The sequence below is a fragment of the Neolamprologus brichardi genome, chromosome 18 (assembly GCF_056152115.1).
Source record: "Neolamprologus brichardi isolate AB-2024 chromosome 18, ASM5615211v1, whole genome shotgun sequence".
In the NCBI taxonomy this organism is placed as follows: domain Eukaryota; kingdom Metazoa; phylum Chordata; class Actinopteri; order Cichliformes; family Cichlidae; genus Neolamprologus; species Neolamprologus brichardi.
In genome coordinates this window covers 18,695,368-18,716,562 of record NC_142121.1, presented here as the reverse complement: position 1 = coordinate 18,716,562, position 21,195 = coordinate 18,695,368, and the positions used below count along the sequence as shown (strand labels likewise).

The window sequence follows — 21,195 nt, the reverse complement described above, 5'->3', positions numbered from 1 at the left end:
AAAAAATCTGAGTTTTCTCTTTTAAATATTTATTGAATAATCACCAACACTATTTGTGTCCAGTATGAACAGAGCTGTGATAAATCTATAATAGTGCATAGTTTAGTGGTAAATAATACTTAAACAAAAAATCCAAAACACACACACAAACTTGGGCTTTATTGCAAAAAAATAAAAAAAATACCCAAACATGGACCAGTGCCACACAGCTGTTAAGCAATGACAGTGTAACATACTGTACTTGAGGGTTATGTCTATGAGAAGTCTGTCAGATGTGATACATGTCATTTTTAGGGAGCTTTAAAACATTCCCTTCAGTTACATTTCGCATCTTCAGGCCACCAGTCTGGCACGGAGGCTTCGAGTGTCACTGTCGTGTCGTCAGAAGATCTGAGCGTCAACACCTCTTTGGCGTGCGCCATCCGGATCAGACTTAGGCCCAGTTCTCCTGTCCCTGCTCTGTGCTTCCCAGCTGGCTTGCCTGACTGGGTTAGCAGGGCCGTTCCTTCCTCGAGGTGTTCCACTGGAGATGACAAGCGTACTGGCATCAGGCGTTTTCGAATCACACCAGTGTGATGAGTCCTGGCTGTGAGTTCCTGGCCAATGTAACAGCCCTTGCTAAAGCTGATACCCTGCATGTAGACAAGATTGGACTCTAGTGGAAGTGCAACCCCAGGAGGAAGGTCTTTGACTCCCTCAGGTAGACCTAGACAACAAAAACAGCAAAGGACACAAACATGCGTCATAAAATAAGAGTACTTTTTCAGACAAATAAAAGCTTCTTAGAACCACCCCCTCCTCCTTTTGTCTGTGCTTGTCTGTCTCTTTGTTAGCAGTCTAGCATCCACAGCTTTCAAGACATCATGTTTAAATTTTGTGTGATGGTAGATTCCAATGCCATTTATCTTCGTCTCAGGATCTAGCTAGCGTTTTTTTTTTTCCTGGAGCCTATCCCAGCTACGGTAGGGCGAGAGGCAGTAACTAAGTAAGTAAAATGTCTTTATATAGATCTGCTTAAAACAGGAAGTTTTTTCAAAGTGCTTCACATGGGAATAAAAGCATATCAAACGAAACAATAAAAATGGTATAAAAGCATATCAATCGATACAATAAACACTATAAATAGGGTATAATAGCATATCCAATAAAACAGTTTGCTACATATGGCAGGTCTGTCGCACGCCTAACACAGAGAGACAGACAACTATTAACACTCATGGGCAATTTAGAATGGCCAATTAAACTAAACCCACTAACTGCATGTCTTTGGACTGTGGGAGGAAGCTGGAGTACCCAGAGAGAACCCAGGCAAACACGGGGAGAACATAAAACTCCACACAGAAAGGCCCTGGCCAGGCGGTAGAATTGAACTCAGGACGTTCTTGCTGTGAGGCTAATCACCATGCCACCGTGCTGCCCATATGGGTAAATCTTATTTTTGTCCTTATAAAGGTAAAAGAACATATTGTATTAAAAGCAACCTGTCCTCCCACTGTAATAAAAACATCCCCCGCCCCCCAAAAATTCAGAGTTTTAGTAAAGCCCTTGCCCTTCGGAATAAGTTGCTCTCTCTCTCTGGGTGTTCTTGTTTGTCTTTGTTCAAAGCTGGTGTCATACCTATGGCATAGCGATGTCTGTGATAGTCTTCAGTGTCTCCTTTCTGACAGGATGCAATGACTTTGAGAGGATCAACATCACTCTGTAGCACAAATCTCCAGCCCATTTGCTGAGTTCTTGGATCAGCCTCCCATGCCAGAGCTTTATCAGGGGAAAAAAGCTCAGGCTTACTGAACTCTTGACCTGGCTTGTTTTGCTGGGACAGCACAGCCCACACAGAGAGCTCTGAACAAGGGCTAATGTTGACTTTTCTGCGGAGGTTGTATACTTTCAAGTGTTTCAAGATGGAGTCCTTAATTGTGTTGTCACACTCCAGGAAAACACCGTATCCTCCTTCTGTTTCTTTTAATCTGAAAGCAAATATAACTGGATGAGTGACTCAGAAGAATGCAAAACAACATGAAAGCAAACACACGCAGATGTTTTCACTTATTTTGTCTGGTTGGGTGACCTTTGATGGAGCATCTGTGGTCACCCACTGTGTCTTACAGATAAGGAGAGAATTATTAGCCCTCCTATGAGAATGTAATTTTTAACAGGATTTGCTGTAACAGCAAATACTGTCAAACAGAGCAAGGAGTTTTTAAACACAGCTTTACAAAGTACTACAAAGACTAGTAAAAATGCTGTTTAGATATCAAGATGAGTTATGAGTGGTGAGAACTGCAACTATTCAAAACTGGGGATATTTACAACCAGGTGTACAAGAATATCATCTTAAATAGTTTAAGGTATAGAAAACGTGGTTCACCCAACAATGTACATCAAAACTAAAAGAACATTGATCATGTGTCAGACACTAAAAATTTGAGATGCTAATATTGCAAAATGTCTTTTTGCAGTTTATTAGAGAAGTTATACTCTATAATTTAGATGTACTCAAGTACAGCATACATGACAAACGTTTTTTAATATAGAATTTTAAAAATGGTTTCTACTTCAACCATCAACATTAGTCGTTTTTTGCTTTTTAAAGTTTCATTAACATTATTTTTAGTAACAGTAAAAATAGGCAAGTGATAAAGAAGAGCTGTTGTTGTTCCTGTGCTGAATTTTACAGCTTATTAAATAAGGGTTTGTCAGCCCGAGCTCGTTTTCTGTCATACATTTGGTTGTTTCTGGGGTTTAAAAAAAATAGAAGGAAAAAAGAAAATAAGCTTATGTCGGCCAGTGTGACGCCACGGAAAAAAACGCCTTTACGTAAGTAGGCTGTAAGCAGACACACCCTCTTGATAACGCGTTTACTGAATGCACTTATAAGCGTTTGAACAGTGTTCTACGTTTGCTCTTACCTGTACAATATGATGTCATATAGTGTCCTTCCTTGCACGTTTAGCATGTGTGCGTATAAAGCTCTGTGTTCTGGCTCATCCAGCACCGCCATGTCATTGGTTATAATACCCTGGAGAAACGCGCTCGTGTCTTGTCCCTGAATTTTCAGCAGGCTCCTGTGCGGAAGGTAATAGCACACAAATTGCCCCGGGGAGTGTTTAGGATTACCCGTGTCCTGGCTGTACCTCCTGACACGGATCCCAGCTGGAGCTAACACACTCGAGAGAAGGGTTACACACAAACCTCCGGGTTTTTTCCTGGCGTAAACACCGAGCCCGGAGGCGGACGCCAGCACTCCCCGAGCAAAGCACAAAACCCCCATGATGTACAGTGGCACGGGAGTGTACTGAGTCGTAAAAAGACTGCCTACTCCACTAAAAACGACAGTGGCCAGCTAAATAACCAAGGATATCACAGCGTACTCTGCACAAACAGCTCCATTTTGAAATCCCACAATGCATTGCTCGATAGCACGTGTGTGTCAGTGAGCGATATTTGTTCCCGTCGTCTTCTCGTGAGGTATGGGACGCTTATTGATAGAATAAAAGCTCTCCTACTATCCCTTTATAAATAGTTATCAGATTGTAAAACATAAAAACGACACACAGAACAGCAAAGCAGCAAAAATCAAAGTTATTAAAGTTGCTTGTTTGCGAGTTTTTTGCATATTCCTCAGTAATGATATAATTTTCAAATTTTGCGTGATAGGCAGACAACAAGAACAGCTTGAGCTGATTTAATTTTGTCGAACGTCTCACCAAATGTAAAAATAATCAGTAAAAACTCTGTATTGCACACGTTTTTTTTATTACAATCTTCAAACTCCACAATATACTAGGCCTTGAGGGACATGAGTACCTAGGTTGGCTAAACATATGACAGATAGTGCTCAAGATCAAAATTGACAATAAAATGTAAAGAAACCATATTGAGTAATATAGCATATGAAAGGGCATGGAGAGAGCTGTACAACCCTCTGTAGAATGACACCATAACAGGCTGATACCAGTTTGTAATAAAAACATCAAAGTTTTAGTTTAGGCCAGGGGTGTCGAACTCCAGGCCTCGAGGGCGGTGTCCTGCAGGTTTTAGATCTCACTCTGGGTCAACACACCTGAATCAAGTGATCAGTTCATTTTCAGCCTCTGGAGAACTTCAAGACATGTTGAGGAGGTAATTTAGCCATTTAAATCACCTGTGTTGGATCAAGGACACATCTAAAACCTGCAGGACACCCTCGAGGCCTGGAGTTTGACACCTGTGGTCTAGGCCTTGGCCTTCAGGGGGAGTAACGCTCTGTGAATGTTCTTGTTTTAATACTATCGTGGTGCTGTGAATCTGTAAGTCAGCGGAGTAGCCAGCTCCCACATTGTGATGTTGATCTTTCATTAGCTGTGATTTTATAAGACAACAGATTAAATGTTTGAAATAATTAAATGTAGGGCAACTAATATTATTTGGGGCAAATGGAATGAGAAATAGCCTGAAAATTTCCTATATGTACCTTAATAGATGCATATGCACAGCCTGTAGAGCTTAAGGTTTGGCATTGATTACATAAAAAGGAGAAATAGCCTTTATTTTATTTGAATGCAGTTTGCCCAGATTCATATGAGCACAAATAGAAATTAAACTATGTCAGTAAGTAAGTGAATTTACTTACTTATTTACTTAAGTAAGAATATCTAAAAGCTAAACAAACAAACAACAAAGGTATCTCTTCAGCTTAGGTTTAAAAAGGTTCAGAGTCGATGCTTGTCTGAGGCCACTTGGGAGAAATTCCAAAGTCCTGGTGCAATGACAGCAAAGATATGACCCCATTTTAAGATAAGGCTCAACCGGCAGATGGTCAGAAGTGATAGAGAAGTACCTGCAGTAACATCCTAACTTTCTTCAATGCTCTAATTTTTAGTCAGACTTCAATCAAAGAAACAACTTTAAAGCGTTTGCACTTTTAGAAACACTTTCTTTATTAGCACAGTGAGACAAAAGCAGAGTGCTGCTGTAAAGACAGAAATCTGAGGTTTCAAACAAGTTTATTTTTGTTTCATAAATAAAATACTTGAACAGTCTTTTAAGGTTTGAGGCACTTTGTTGTATGAAAACAGCGAAGGCAGGATTAACCATTATTATGAAAGCAATTATAGAAACAGAAAAAAAGGTAATAATCTCATTTAACATGCCAAGACTTAGGAGCTTATTGAATAGCTAAGGACAGGATTTTTACTATAGCCTATGTCTATGCTGTATGTTCCCAGCTGCAAAGCATGCATCATCTACTTTAGATTGCATAAAATCAGTATTTAGTGTATTTTCTATTTACTTACCTCTTTCTGTTCAAATGTGACGCTGCAAGGCTTTGGGACACATTGATTGGCGATGACACTAAGAAGATTTAAAGCCTTCAGTGTCAAACAGTTTGCATTTAATTTTCTTGAGGGGACACTCATCCATACTACATCCAGAAATATTTCTAATTTTAAAATGCATCTTTCTAATAATAATAACATTCATCATTCTTCAGAATGAGCCATTGTGCATGTGTACAGTGTCTTAGACTGCATTTTCAGGTTTAGATCCAGTTGTGTCCTTTCAAAGTAAAATTTCTTCAAATCAGTCATGGTAATTAGCTTGAAGCAGTCTGTTTATGCTTTGACATTTTAATTGGAAGTAGATGAATAAACTGAGCAAGCATTTGTTAGCCTATAACCAAAATCTATGGCAAGCACAATATGACACGCTACAGTAACAAAGAAGATTTATGATACTGGAGTTAATAATTCCTTCATGTTTATTTTTTATTCCCCCAAATTGTCTTCCTACTTTGTACTTCTTTAAAATAGTGAGACTGAAATTTCACTTGTTATTGTCCAAAGTTGTATCTCACACAAACACATACTCCACCTGGGTCACTTTGAAATTCTGGGGATTTGATAGTTTTCACTGTTATCTACTAAAGGAAATTTATCACTAGATCCAGACAGAAGTCTTCCCATTTTTTACAATGGATGCAGCCTTCTCTGTGGCTGACTTGGGTCTTGCTCCTTGTTTCTCTTGGACTGTATTAACTCGATTCTGCTCAGCCATAGTGCCTCCCGACACAGGACTACTGGTTCTGGAGGTTTGTTGGTTGTTTTTGGTTTGGTAGGTTTGAAAAGCCATATCAAGCTGCTCTTGTGCCACCCGTAGATGCCGGTGCAGACTTGCAAGATCAGAGGGGATATTCTCATCTGGGCTGGTGCACTGCTGCTCCTGGGCCACATTGGCCATATTCTGCTCATGTGTGATGAGGCTGTTGGGGATCCTGCTAGGCTTTTCTGTCTTCATCACAAGATTGTACCCTGGAGGGGATGCTGGGATGTTACGGGAGAATGGGTAGCCGTATGACATCCGCTGGCCACGGTTCCTCTTCATGCGAAGAGTATCCCGAAAAGTGCCAATCCCCAAGTGAAGCATCTCACAGACATTTAGCACGAGACAAAGACAGCTTACCACATACATAATTAGGAGGAAGATTGTTTTTTCTGTGGGCCTGGAGATGAAACAGTCCACTCTGTGTGGGCAGGGCACCCTGTTGCATACATACGAAGGATTAACTCGAAAACCATAAAGGAGGTACTGTCCAGCAAGGAAAGCAATTTCAAAAATAGCTCTTGACATGAGTTGGAGGACATAGATTCTCATCAGGCCTTCTTGCATTATTTTTCTGCGGCCATCATATTTTGGTGGGTCTTTGCTAGTACTGCTTACTGGTTCAGGTTTGGCCTCCTGCACCTCCAGTGTATCCTCATAGATCATTGGCTCTGCATCGTCATCTTCCTCCTCCTCTAAGACTTCCTGCAGATGGTGGCTCTCTCTCCATCTCAAGTGAGGAGGTGGCTTTTTGCGAAGTCTTTGCTGCTTCCTGCGCTCCTCCTCTGAACTTCGGGCAATCTTGTGGATGGCATAACCCATGTACATGACAGAGGGAGTGGAGATCATGATAATCTGGAAGACCCAGAAGCGAACATGCGAGAGGGGAGCGAATGCGTCATAGCATACGTTGTCACAACCTGGTTGCTTGGTGTTGCAGGTGAACTTGGTCTGCTCGTCCGAGTAGATGGACTCACCTCCGACTGCTGTGAGCACAATGCGAAAGATGATGAGCACAGTCAGCCACACTTTCCCCACGAAGGTGGAGTGGTTGTGGATCTCTTCCAGGAGGCGAGTGAGAAAGCTCCAGCTCATGTTGCTCTAAGAAGCTTTTCAACTAGAATCTGTTAAAAAGAAAATAAGATAAGTAATAATTAAATGTAAGTAAGGAACTATTCAAGAGATGTTTTGGACTGATGATGTGAACATTTTACATTTTAGCAAACTGTCAGAACTGTAATGAACTCTAGTCTTTGACTAATCAACCCATTGTATTCATTGTGTGGTGTTCTCTAACTAAAATGGTTTTAAGTGACAATTAAATTAATCTTTTTTTTTTTACTCTTCTGTATAAAGATACAATTACCAAAAATATACAAAAATGGCATTAAAAAAAAATCCCACAGCTTTTTAGATCCCAGGAAGACGATGACAAGAAAACAAACCCAGAAGTAATTTACAGTCCCTGAACAGCAAAGCATCTGAGTTTCCTTAAACTTAAGACCAAATTATAGTCTTAAAATATTTTCTGTTAGTGAAGTTTTTGCTGAAAAGTGTGGCGTCATTTTTCAAGAGAAAGGCAGTTATTGCAAATGAATTTTAATTTTATGATAAAGGTGTTTCACTGATTTTGTTGCTATCTCAGACTTAAACAGTCACTTTGCAAGCATACTTGCTGAAACATACATTATGGATGTGTGACCAGCTCACTTGGCTACTTCTTTTTGTAAAGGATATTTCTCTTTTCAAGTGATTGCACAGCCACAAATAAACAAAGCCTTGTGTTGATGCATAGGGTAAAGTCATTAGGACATCCTGGAATAGTTTTTGACATGGTTGAAATAGTACAAAATAGCTCAGGGAAGATTAAAAGACAAAAAGAAAGCATTCCATCAGCCAAACAAACAAACGCGCCATCAATCATTTGATTAGACAGAACAAAACCGATTGCTACAAGAAAAGAACTCGAGCCAGTTCGGAAACCGAAGAGCGCCTCTTCAAAAACATACTGCAAGCTTTGTTTTAAAACTCCACGCCAATGATCCTACACAGAAATGAGATCTCACAGTGTCATACTCTTCTCATAGCCTGCATCACAACTGACTCAGTGAGGCAACTGTAATGGAGGGAAACAGCGTAGTACTTCTGTCCCTTCATTCATGGTTCACGGTGATCTCATGAATGCAACACTGCATTCCCTGGCGTGTGATGTGCCATCTCTGCTGCCATCTGAGAGAACAGGAGAGGCTTGTTGCTCTGCCACGAGGCCTCCCCTGCAGATCCAGCACTGCTGACGCTGGGGAGGGCTACGGCGTCATGGAGGCAGATGGCACCTATGGTGGGCAGTTCACTTCTGCCCCAGGATGGCATGACAGAAGGGCTGTTTCATGTAGGATGCAATGAATTTGCTGTGTAGCTTAACATCAACCTTATTCTTATAACAACTCATATACATTTACGCTCGCTGCTGATGTGCTTTGAAAACCATTTTTAATTTAATATCAGTTTTGTTTGTATTGCAGAGCTGCAGCAATTTCAGCCCAATGTGCCCCCTGAGTTTTAAATGTCTGTGGAACCTGATAGATTTTCTTAGGATATTTTTTAGGATTAATATAAATTGGCCTACAGTAGTAGTAGAGTAACTATTCTTATTAATTACATGTAAAAATTAAGGTTGGATATTTAATTTAATTTAATTTAATGCTGTAATATTTTTCCAAATCATTAAAAAGAGGAAGAGCTGCCATATTTTTTGTCAAATGTCCCAGAATCTGTTTATTGTGTAAATAACAGGGAGGTATTTAGTGAAGCAGTTAGAGGTAGTTATATAGGACGTTACACAAAATATTTAAAATGTGTGGTTTATGCATCTTGACAATAATGTTTTACATAAAACCATATTATGAAAGGGAACTCTGGCTAAATTAGAGTAGTATCGTAAAATATTTTTAGTGACGAGCTTCCTCTTGGATTGGGACATATTTTTTGCACTGTACAATATAAAACAACTGCTACACATCTTTCCATTTAGTTGCTTTGCATTTGTCAGTGTTTGATATTTGAAAGACTGCTGCAGTAGCGTTAAAATGTCTTTCAGCAAGGTTTGTTTTCAGAAACACGTCCACGCAAACACATCCATGCTGCCATGATGCAAGACTGTAGTTGAACAAATACTAAAATATCTAGTTGGTTTAGACTAGAAAAGAAAGTCGTCTAGAAACAACTCACCTGGAAAAGTTGCACATGTTTTCCCCATCCTGAAGGTCTCCTTTGCCCTCTCTAGATATCCCCTCCACAGTCTGATCCATGGAATACCACTTCCATCCTAATGTCCTGGCCTTCTCCGTCTTACTGATCACTTCCAGAATCACAAAAAAATAAGAAAAATGACTAAACCTGTGGAAATGGAATTTCTTTTCATCCCGTTTTTCACTCTGTTAAGAAGTGAAGTCTCGCCGCTGTGAATGCCTCACATTCTAGCCTGTGTCTGGTTTCTATTACACCAGCCTCCTGCCCAAGAAGGAAGTATAAAAAAAACAGAGAGGCAGAGAAGAAAAAATCCTCCTCTGGCAACTGACCCTCATCCAAGGGTTCAGACTTGAGGATATGGTACTGCAGATTGAAACGAACACCCAGCTGAGGGAGGACGTTAATCTCAACACAGTCAACCTCCCCCCAACGCTCGTGTGCAACATTTGTAACACAGATGATGGAAGTATCACTCTCTCTCTCTCTTTCTCTACTTTTTCTCCCTTTGTCATCGTCTTTATCGCGTTCTGTTTCCGACAACATACAGTAAGCACCTCAGCTTCTAGCACCTTTATATTTTAATGACTGATAAACAGTTTTAGTTCTCTCAAAAGATCATTTAAGACATCACTACATTTTCCTCTATCCCACTCTTTCTGCCACATACAAGCATATCAACAAAAAATAAATGCAGACTGGCAACCTCTCTATTATCAATTACATAACAGTTTACAGTGGGTGACGGTCATGAAAAAACAACTTTGGGGAGGCAAGTAAGTGTAAGGACAGCAGTGTCACTTAGATATAAGCCACCTTGCCTCAATACAGATCCGCTAGAATGTAACCAGCAGGTATGCTCAGTTATATCAAGTGTCATAATATTTAGATCTTCTGTCCAGGCAGATGGCCAGATAGAAGCAGTGGACAGGTCGCAGTCTTTGCTGCGGCTGCACGTCTTTTCCCAACTTGGTGTTTATACTTAAAGCTTTCACCTTGGTCTGTGAAGTGCACCGGCATGCATTGTTACTAAAGAGATGTAATGGCCTTTATTTTATCATGATGAAAAGACTTGTGCTATATAAACAGAAATCTCACACACATACACGTGCATTACATTAATTGCTTCAGAAATGAAACACCAAAATACAGATGATGAAGCGATTCGTGGAAGATTAGAAGTAGGAATTTCTCCATCGCTTTCTTCTGTGTGCCAGACCTTGCCATCAAGTTTTGAAAGAGATTTAAACTCGACTACTTTTAATAGAAGACAGATAAACTGGTTAGTGTCTGGCTTGCATTAATGAAATGTGCCTGGTCATTGTCACGTTGGCCATATTATTATAAAGTTACTTTCACCAGATCCCCAATAACTCTTTAATTATGATCTGTATACAGCTATAAAGCAGAGAATAACGTTCAACAACATCAGCAAGTCCACCATCAATCAAATCACAGTTTCAACTCAGAAATGATGCAAAATTCTTGATATCCAGTGTCTTTAAACACTGTTGCAATATTATGAGCGCAGGAAGCCAACAGAAATAAATGCCCAGATTAAAACAATAGCAGTAAAAAAGAAGTCTGCATTAAAATCTCATTCTTTTTGAGTCATTTGTGGTCTTAATAAATCTTTGAGTGCTAGCCATCTGGGCCTGTAGGAGCCTTCCTCCAGAGGCCTCGCCTTCAAGTCTCGCCTCTCCATTTGACTGAGGAGATGCGGTGTAGCAAGCACCACTGGTGCAGCAGTGAGGAAAAGAAGATAGGGGATGCTTCTGGAAGGGCTTGAGCATTTGGCGTTTGGACATGTGCTTTCCCTAAGGGACCATTAAGCACGTGTTTTTAAGTTGTAACGCACTGCTCTCCCTCTAAAGTCCTTCCATCATCCAGAAGACACAGATGGTCCAGTGAAGATAGCTGAGAAGTGAACATTTGTGTGACTTAAAAGTGAAGTCAGTTAGAGTTTATGTTCCTCAACAGTTGTATAAATTGCTCACTGTTGATGTGAACTGCATTTATCACTCTGGTATCATAACATTCTGAGCGAAGGAAGCACTCAGAATATTAGAAGAGATTAATATGCAGATGTATTCAGTCAAGATATTAGAACCATTATCTACTAAAACACCTTATGTAATCAAAAATGTATGCCTGAGCATTGCCTTTTTCATTTTATTTATAAATAACTGTTGGCAGGATTACTGTTTTTACAGCAGAAGATTAAGAAAAAATTGACATGATATGAAAATTGATAGTGGCAGTGACAAACAATAAAAACTCAGCTTTAAAATGCGTGCATTTAAATGCATGAGATGCTTAAACGTACTGAATAAAAACAACCCATAGAGTCAACCCATTGGCTGTTTAGCTTTGAATACACAGTCGTTGTGTCCTTGGACAAGTCAGACTGTTCTAGCTTTGGGAAACTGAAGTTCATGTTGATAAGTATTGATTGGACTGCCCTGAGCCAGGAAAATATTACAGTATTCCCCTGTAAGACATTGTTTGACTTTGCTGTTGTTACAAGGACTGGCCACATCTAACAGCCAAAAGAGGGTGTTTAATATTCATTAAGGTTATATTTATTGTTATATGTTAAACAGATCCCTTAAAATAAAGAGAAAAAAGACACTGGAATGTCTCATGAATTTACCAGATTAAAAAAAAAGGTTGTAAAAATACACTGAATTGAATACTCACTATATAAACCATTTCATAACCATTTTCATAGCCCCTGGTTCATGTATACTGTATACTTATACTTCATGCATCAATATTCCAACCAAATAAATGTAAGTTTTGAGTCGCAGACGGTTACGTCTTAAGAGGTCACTGTAAGCTTTTAAGTTTTGTGGCATAGTGACTGCTGAATGATGCAGCATGGAGGAGCGAACATCTCAACAACTGTCCTTGGACGCCGCTGATGACATCACAACAGGTTTATCCGCATGTATTTACTGAACAAAGTTGATGCGAGTAGACTGGGGGCTGTGAAGGTCTGTGTTTATGTAACAGATCAAGCTCCACCATGTGACTTGGATGTGTCCCACCCTCTGGGAGAAAAGAGTGACACAAGACACCCGAGCAAAAACATGCAACTTGGCTCTTGGACTCCTCCTCTCTGATCCTCTGCTACCACTATCATTAAACTACTCTTACCAGGCTGTGAAGGGGTGTCCCACAGGCAGCCTGAGAGTGGTGGCAGTCCCATCGCATTTGTTCATTTTTCTCCCAGTTTCTCAGCTGAGCATCTCCTACCCCCGGGGTGAGTGCGTCCCGTGCCAGTTTCACTAAGGCTGGACTCCACTGAAGCGACTGCATGAAAAGCCTTGAGGAGGATGCCAACAACTTCCCTCAGACAGGGCTCTGCGTCCCCCACACATGAGCAAAGCAACTCGTATTGAGTGTGCATTACATTACGCTGACAAAGGAACTGAAAGTTCATATTTGTTTAGTTTCAATATTAAAGTGTCGACTGGGTTATTATTTTTGAATGTGTTAAATGAACAGAGAAAATAAAACATTAAGAGTCCGACATGCAGGTAAAAGCTCTCGTCTTCATGCACGTCCATATTCACTTAAAGATAAATATGACAAATAGCGTGCAACACTGCAGCAAATATGGCAGTCACAGGGATTTTAAAAAGCTCTATTACTAACAGGGATAATATATCCACACTCCCATTGATCTATAGGGGGAAGATTAAAACATTATTATTATGTAAACTTCAGAGCTATATCAGGGCAGCCTTCATTGCCAGTTAAAAATTAACGCATTAGTAGTTGTCTCATTAGGTAGTTTATAATATTGAACTATTCTCACCTATAGAACTGACTGTATGGCTGTGGTGAATGTGACACGGATGAATTATGCAATGTTTTTAGTTAAATCTTCTCAGATATGTCATTTGATTTGACTTTAAATAAAAATATTTGCATGGAACCAGTTGTCTAGTTATATTTGAAAGTGAGTAACACACCTTAACACAAAGTAATCTTTGTTAACCAAAAGAGCTATAGAGCCCTATAGAAGAAAAGAAAGCAGCTGAAAAGATGCTGAAAAATTTAGAAAGCAGAAGAAAATTTGCCGTCTTAAACAAGAAAAGTAATGAAATCGTAAGTTATCCAGTTCACAATCCCTCACAGTTCACAGGTTAGTATCCATAAAATGACCTTGACCTTGAACTTTATCTCAGGCACAGTTTGGATGAAAACACACTGGGTGATTACTGAGTGCAGGTTTCACGAAAATCTGGCCAGTGCCCTGGGAGGAGCAGAGATTCTTGTGAAATATGACCTTGAACTTAACCTTGATTTGTGTAACGACCAATTAGGTGATCATGTGTGTTTATTCTGACTGATACTGTTGAGGAAGTATTGACAGATACCTCCTCCATGGGCATGAGCTCATAGGTCTGTTTGTAAGCTATAACCTAATATAGAGTTTCAGTGTTAAATTCTGAAAGATAACCGAATTTTAGAGAAATTTTAAAAGTTTTCAAAATGTTATAAAAATATGGTAGCAACATAAAAGCTTTGACTAATATTGTAAAATTCAATGTATAAACATAACGGCATTCACTGTGTAACTTGACCACCGTTATTCATATGATGACTTTCTGATTAGGTTTTCCATCAGAGCAATACAATCCAACTCACAACTAGCCATCAAAAAGAAAGAATTGAAATAACAGCGCTTTGCTTGCAGAGCTGTGAGGCCTTGATCTTTGACGTTATCTTGTCTTAAATGTCTATGTCAAGGAATGAGCTGGGGCAAGCTCAAAGGAGCAGCAGACCTAGTCAGGGTTCATTTGCACTATCAAGGGTATGTTAAGGCAGCTCCTTCCTTCTTCTGGGCATCTTAGTGCAGTTGCCTTTCTCTAACTGAGTGAACTCCAGACACTGATAGCAACGCTGCAGGACATCCTCAGATAACAGCAAGATACTTTTTTAAAAAAAATCTTTAATCTTCTAATGTTGTAAATTAATACAATCAGTTCAGATCATAACTCCACCTATGATTACATTGTATAGTACTATAGTACTTAACACATATAACAATTAAAGTCTTAATCTTGTGATAAGAAAAGTTAATCTACTCCGGAGAATATTAACCTTCAAGGTCACTGTGATTGTTACCAAGTAAATATGCAACTATTCATGCAGCTATTTATTATACCACTGAATGCATGTTAAGTGTACAGTAGTATATATAATAATATTTTTTTTAGATTTGAACAACTACATGTGTTAAATCTTCTTCATTTTATCCTTCTGGCATTGCCATTATTAGCCACTAGATGGCAAGCATGTACTCGTTTAAAACACACCAAGTTTGACTCCTGTTGAACTCTTAACAGACATTTAAAAGGTGTTTGACTGTTGCACAACCTAAGGCAAACAGGTGACTGACCTATTTAGGCTTTGATTAGGTGGAATACTAGCAGCCCTGTTTTTCTAAGAACTTTGAAAGTGTGTGCAAACAATAAAAATAACTTGCAGAACAGTTGAAATTGATGTTATTATTTTCTATCACAGTCTATGTTAACATGGCACAAAAACTTCAGATGGAAATCCCTGCAGAGACTGCCTAGCAATCAACATTTAGATTTAGAGCGAGGTTGTTAGGCATGACTGCGTGCTTTTTCAGGCTTTCACACATTGCTTTCCTGAGAAACTCCCCACATTTCTGCACTATTGTTTTTTTCTTGTTGTTCAGTGTTTCTGTTTAAGAAAAGTAGGAACTGCAATATAGCACAAAATATTGAAGTAACAGTACTGTGAAAAAGTTTTGAGTCATGTCTCATTTCTCTTTGGCTCATCTTTCACTCTCTCCCTCCCTTATCTTCCCTGCTGCTGCTTCTATGTCTTTGTCTAGTCTCGTCTAACTCTAACCCTCAAATAGTTTCTCAGTCTTGTTGTCTAATACCTAAAGAATTATGGATTTGATCAACTGGTCCCGTAACAAAATTGACATCCTCCTGGGCTTGGGAGAGCCCGATTGTCCTGCGGGGACGGTTGCTGCCGGATACTCGATGGTCGGTTGCGTCGTGTGTCTGGTGACACTCTCGGTGGAGGAAATTGAATGACATCTACCAATTCGGAACCACGATAACAGAGTCCTGGCTGATCGGAGCTGGCTCGGACCTGGCTTGTCGAAGAACAAGAAGCGGCTACAGCTGTTCAAAATCCAATAAAGCTGGCCGACATGATAGACAATGGGCAAGGCTGTGAGTAAGACTGTGTTATTGAACACAATATGGATAAGATCTTGGAGAAGAAGAACAGGAATTAAGGGAATTGAGAGAATTGGTAACCAGTGACGGACATTAGACCAACTATAAAAATTGGATGCAGTTGTTCGCACTAACTCAAACATTCACCATCTTTACTCATGCCGCTATCCCACTGGGGCCAGCTGAAGGCCTGCCAGGGTCGAAGCGGACTGGAACAACAAATTCTTCCCATGATAACAGATTGACACACACACACGCACGAAACATGTACAGTGATACGGATACTATCACCAACCCTCCCCCGAATCGAACGCCTCCTCCCATGCTTACCTCCCATGGACAGCGGATCAGCCGGAGGCGCCATTGAAGATTGCAGCGGTCCCAGATCCAGCTGTACACACTGGAATATTCCCCCATGTTGCTTGTCTGTGTTTTATTGTGTTATGGTGTGTTGATATCTGTGCATTCCTGGATTATCCTTTTGTGTTACACATTTCAATGGGTTTTTTTTCCCCCTGACCTGTCTCCCCAATGTGATGTGTGTGTATTGTATGTACGGTTGGTAAGGTCTGTCATCTCGATTGTGGGCAACTGCAGTTGACAAATAAAGACTATCTCATCTCTCTCATCATCTTCATATTTTACTTTTAAGGAGCCAAACTTTCTGGGGTCATTAAAGCCATTTAACACTCACCAATGAAGCCTTCAAGCATAAAAAGATACCTGAAGCAGGGATGAACGGTGTTGTGTCTACACATAAACAGAAAATGTAATGAGACTCCATTTTAAATTGTATCTTTAGGCACTTTGTTATTAGTAGCCTTTTGCAAAACACATATTTTTATCCCATTTCTTTTGTTGAATATATCAAATATAAAAAGAGATAAGGTAATTCACCTGGTATAAAATAGTATTTTTCCATCGACAAGTGATTCCCAATGTGCAAACTTGTCACATCTCAGTACTTTTCATAGTGTGTTCCTAAAAATCAGAGGAAATTGGATGTGTGGAGGACAAAAGAACAAGTGGCAGGCCTAGAAAACTATAGCAGATGAAGAGTATCTGAAAGTAATGTCTTAAAGAAAAAGGAAGAGATCCAGCAAAGCTCGGACACAGGACCTGAGAGATGCATCTAGCCCTGCAGTCGGTCCATCAGTTGTTCACTGACACCTCAAAAAGAAATAATCTTGGTGGAAGTGAGACCATTTCAGTATTGAAAATCAGTGTAAAGAGGAGGCCAGCAGAGAAGTACAACAGCACTGTCTACAGTCATTGGTAAAATATAGTTCAGCCTTTGGTTCCATTTCAGCCAAAGTAAATATATGGTAGTTTATTACCTTGAAGCGTGGTAACAGTGACAGCGTGAATAAACGGTAGTGTACCAATTTCTTAACCACAGTATGATGTTACTTTGCCGATGTAATTTATGACAAAAGGCATAACGGTATCTCACTGGCGTCACTATCACCGTAAAAGAGGCTACAGTGCACAACTTTTCCAAGACTATTATAGCACAACAGCAAAAAACTGTATCATCCTGAAGTTCGGTAACTTACCATAACACGGCGTCACGGTATGACGCTGGCAACAGTGACGCAAATATGTTACCGTAAAGTAGAGACAAAAAGTCTAACACTACGGTGGTGTTGTGGATCTTGTAAAAAAAATGATGGAATTATGAGCCCAAAAAGATACCATCAGATTTTGATCCACCATGTATGCAAGCATTTAACTGACAACAGCTTTATTTTTCAGCATCACAATGATCTCAAACACTACCAATCCAGTAACGCATACAAGGACAGAAAAACACACAATGGAAAACTATCAGTCATGGACTGTCCTCCCCAAAACATTATCAGTATTATTATTTAAGAAGTGTACAATCATCCTGCCAGAGGATAGAACAAACAGCCAACACCCAAAGAAGAGCTTTTAAAATCCTTCAAGAAAACTGGAGAACTATCATGAAGGTTACTGCCCAATAGAAGCTTGAAGCCCTTCTCCTCACATACAAGATTTTGAATTATCAGGCCCCAACTTATCACCTGATCCTTCACAATAGGTGAAGGAACTAATTTTCTACAACGTCTTTTAACTTGAGAAGGCCAGCGGATGTTTTTTCTCTTGGTTATGATTAATTTGATAACATTCACTCGATTGACTAATACTCAGAACAATGGGACACAATGAACTCAGCAAAGACATAAGAAGGAAAACTTGTTGTGAACAAGTTGAGAAGGTCACTTAAAGCATTTTCTAAAAAAACTGCAGAATCCCAGATCACCAGTTCAAACAATTATGCATAACTGCAAGTTATTCAGATGTGTCACCACTTTGCCAATGTCTGGTGATCAGTAGTTATTATTCATCTTTGGCTCTCTTCCACAGCGTGTCTTTTTCCCTGTCTCCTATTTAATGAAGCCAAAAAAAGCTATAAAGTACAAAAAAGAAAAAAAGAATTGACTTATTCCGAGGGGATCAATGGGAGGCACTCACTGATTTCCCGTCTACTGACGCATAAATTAATTTTTAAGCTTTAAAAATAATGTTCAGCATAATCAATAAAAGACAATAGGACAATAAAAGACTTGCACCTACCTGTCCATGTGGGTAAAGAAGAAAGTGTATTTAGAATTTATAGTAACGCACACTGGGCAGGCATCCAGAAGCATCCTTTCATTGCTAAAGCTCAGAAGAAGGATGAGCAAGACAATAGGGTCCTTTTTATCCAAAACCCCTCACCACCAAGTACAGGCAGGACACTCAGGAAAGCAGCATCCTGCCAAAGGCCCCATTGTTCCCGGCTCATGTGCCTCTATTGCCATGACCACCAACAGTTTATTTTGTTTCCAGGAACAGGCCTATTAAACTTACTGAGAGATTTATCAGTTAACATTAAACCTAAGAAATATTTGTAGGTGCATGAGTGAGATTACTTCCCTAAATTATTATTATCTGCTGATTAAAACAGCAGATAACCAGTGTTAGTCAAGTTACTTGAAAAAAGTAATCAGTAACTAATTACTGATTACTTCCCCCCAAAAGTAATCCTGTTACTTTACTGATTACTTTTTAAAAAGTAATTAGTTACTTAGTTTCTTAGTTACTTTTTAAAAACATGATTTACAACCTGAATAGGTAATAAAGCGATAGATCCTTCAGCCCAATTCTACTTTTTCTGCATAATCCTTCATATAAAATGTAATCAAATGAAAAAGTCTCTTTTTAAAACTTGTTTTATTAGTTTTAATATTTTAACTTTATGCATCAAGCAAAAAATTTAATTATATGCAACATTCTCTGACTGGAAGAAATTTGTTTAAGCACAGCACATAAAATAAAATAGTTTTTTGTGTTTACATCCACTCTTTCAAATAGAAGCAAGTAAAACACAGCAGAAAATAAATAAAATCAAAGTCCTGTTGCTTTATCTGTTGAGCAGGAGTTGAGCAGGAGTGGGGCAGGCAGATGTTTGCCCTGGTGCAGGTGTGTCGCAGCCTTTATGTCAGTGGAAGAATCCGGGAGTTTCTCTGCGAATTTCACATTCCCGTCGTAGCGCACTCGGTGCTTGCTTGGAAGTTTAGGGGTTTTTTTTCGCTGTAAAAATAAGTTATCTTCCCACGCAGTGAACAGTGGACTCTAATATTTTTGTCACTTTTTACGGAATTAAACTCAAAGTAAGGTTAGTACTTCCACGCTTTAAACGCTGCACGCTCATACTCTCTCCGCACTCGATATATTATCCATTGTTGATCTGCACACAGCTGTTGTCACGAACGTCACACTCGCTTACGTCATTGACATGAGACACTGTCGCAAAAAAATCACGGTTTTAGTAACGCAGTATCGCAGCATGCTTACGGGAAAGTAACGGTAATCTAATTACCGTTTTTGCAATAGTAATCCCTTACTTTACTCGTTACTTGAAAAAAGTAATCGGATTATCTCTGCAGATAACACTTATCACTTTGTGTTGTTTTAAGCAGAAAAAAATGTGATTAAGTATGTAAATATCCTGAGCTTTAATAACAATAATACTTTGAAATATATATGTGCCTCATGTTAATTCCTCCTCTGTAGCTTTTCTTTTTGTCTTTTTTTTGTCAGAAAGGTTAAACAAGAACTAAAACCTGGTGGCAGCTGCTTACCTATTTCCCAACTAGTTGCCAGATCGGGTGGATTTACATGTGCAATTCTCCCATTTATCTAGGCTTGGGACCAGCACTAGGAGTACATTAACCCTGAGGTTGGGTAAGAACTACTAAGCCACAGTTCATACAAATTAATGCAGATGTGAAACATGGGCAAAGGAAGGATCAAATTATTGATTGGTGTGGAATCATTGGCACAGCTTCTTTAAAACCATCCGATAGGGCCCTGCTTTTTTGTCATAATAGTGATTAGATTTACTTGGCTATTCCTGATCATGGTGTAATCACATAGTACACAGTTACACAGTATTGCAGTAATGTAATCTGTTATTGTATTAAATTCAGTAATTACATTACAGATACATTTATGTCATTTATGTCATTTATGTCATTTATTTGAAATGCATTTCAACGGCTGTACAGTCATCTGCACTCTGAGCGGAAAGAAAGGAAAAAATCTGTGTTCAAGACAGAAACAACTTACATTTTACTGTTAACACAACTTTGGTCTTTGCAAGCATCTGCACAAACAGTATCCTAACACAAATGTAGATGAGAACCATGCTTGCATGCTGACCCCAGTCCAGCAGCCAGACCCTAAACTTCAAAAGGACACAAAAGCAGTGATGAGCAGTCAGGCTTGCAGAACTGTGGCCTCCATTTCTACCTGTTTCTAAAATATAACATGTTTATAATATGATATTTCTGTTCATACCTAAAGCTTGTGACAGCAAATGTGTCAGCTTTTTTCTTTTTCAATTCAAATGTTTTGTCCTGTAGACATTACTGTGTACTTTATGATATGGTTTTTTGCCCTACATTTAGACTAAATAGCATAAATTATTTATGTATAAAGTCTTACTGGGTGATCTCTTTTCTTGCCTGTGTAAATTCTGTGTAAAGCTGAATGCTTTTGTGTCCCTGGGAGAGTTCAAACCTCTTACAAAGTAGGACTGCAACTGCTATTCAAAAGCTGGACTTTGTGATGTCTCTGTGATTAATTTACTTGGTTACTTGGCAGCTGTTACTTGGTCCTTCTGATTTGCTTTACTTTTTGTTTTATGTGTATATGTGTTGATGCTAAGCTTAGTTTAAGAGATGTTAATCTCAGCAGACGTTTTGTTTGAAATTAAGGTGTAATAGATAAATAAAAAACAATGTGAAATAGGTCCGTGAAGGTTCTCAGTCAGCCAGGTCTGTGTAGTCTAGACGCTTTTCTTTCCAAACTCCTTAGATTACAATGTGAAATAGGTGTAAAACAATAGTGAGACCCAAAGAGAAGGACTAACATGGATTGGGAAATGTGCTCCTGATGTGAGAACTGCATCAGAAATCTGAACCTCCTTGCTTTGCTTTGATAATTATGAAATAGATCTAAACACCAAAACAGAGCATATGGCAAGCAGATCTCTGATGTGTGTGCTCAGCAATAAATAACACTAAATATTTTAACCCTCAAGGAGCTTGTAAAACATAGT

At 39.2% G+C, this 21,195-nt stretch overlaps 2 protein-coding genes across 2 annotated transcripts; both read right to left on the bottom strand.

Moving 5' to 3' along the window:
• Window position 1: 1 nt before the first annotated feature.
• On the bottom strand, window positions 2-3,400 carry iba57 (iron-sulfur cluster assembly factor IBA57). The gene is made up of 3 exons (XM_006786330.3): window positions 2,910-3,400; window positions 1,618-1,967; window positions 2-706 (listed from the first exon to the last, which is right to left on the bottom strand). Exons 1-3 carry the CDS (start codon window positions 3,269-3,271, stop codon window positions 315-317), a joined length of 1,104 nt encoding a protein of 367 aa, XP_006786393.2. The 5' UTR covers window positions 3,272-3,400; the 3' UTR covers window positions 2-314.
• Window positions 3,401-4,929: 1,529 nt separating this feature from the next.
• gjc2 (gap junction protein gamma 2) lies at window positions 4,930-18,255 on the bottom strand. The gene is made up of 3 exons (XM_006786328.2): window positions 18,165-18,255; window positions 9,310-9,439; window positions 4,930-7,205 (listed from the first exon to the last, which is right to left on the bottom strand). The coding sequence occupies exon 3, from the start codon at window positions 7,174-7,176 to the stop codon at window positions 5,920-5,922; it is 1,257 nt and encodes a 418-aa protein (XP_006786391.1). The 5' UTR covers window positions 7,177-7,205; window positions 9,310-9,439; window positions 18,165-18,255; the 3' UTR covers window positions 4,930-5,919.
• Between the last annotated feature and the right edge of the window lie 2,940 nt (window positions 18,256-21,195).

Coding starts and splice junctions, on each gene's coding strand:
- iba57 (XM_006786330.3), bottom strand. CDS start 3,271: ATGGGGGTTTTGTGCTTTGCTCGGGGAGTGCTGGCGTCCGCCTCCGGG. Junction 1,968..2,909: donor TATGACATCATATTGTACAG/GTAAGAGCAAAC, acceptor ATTTGCTTTCAG/ATTAAAAGAAACAGAAGGAG. Junction 707..1,617: donor CAGACATCGCTATGCCATAG/GTATGACACCAG, acceptor TTTGTTGTCTAG/GTCTACCTGAGGGAGTCAAA.
- gjc2 (XM_006786328.2), bottom strand. CDS start 7,176: ATGAGCTGGAGCTTTCTCACTCGCCTCCTGGAAGAGATCCACAACCAC.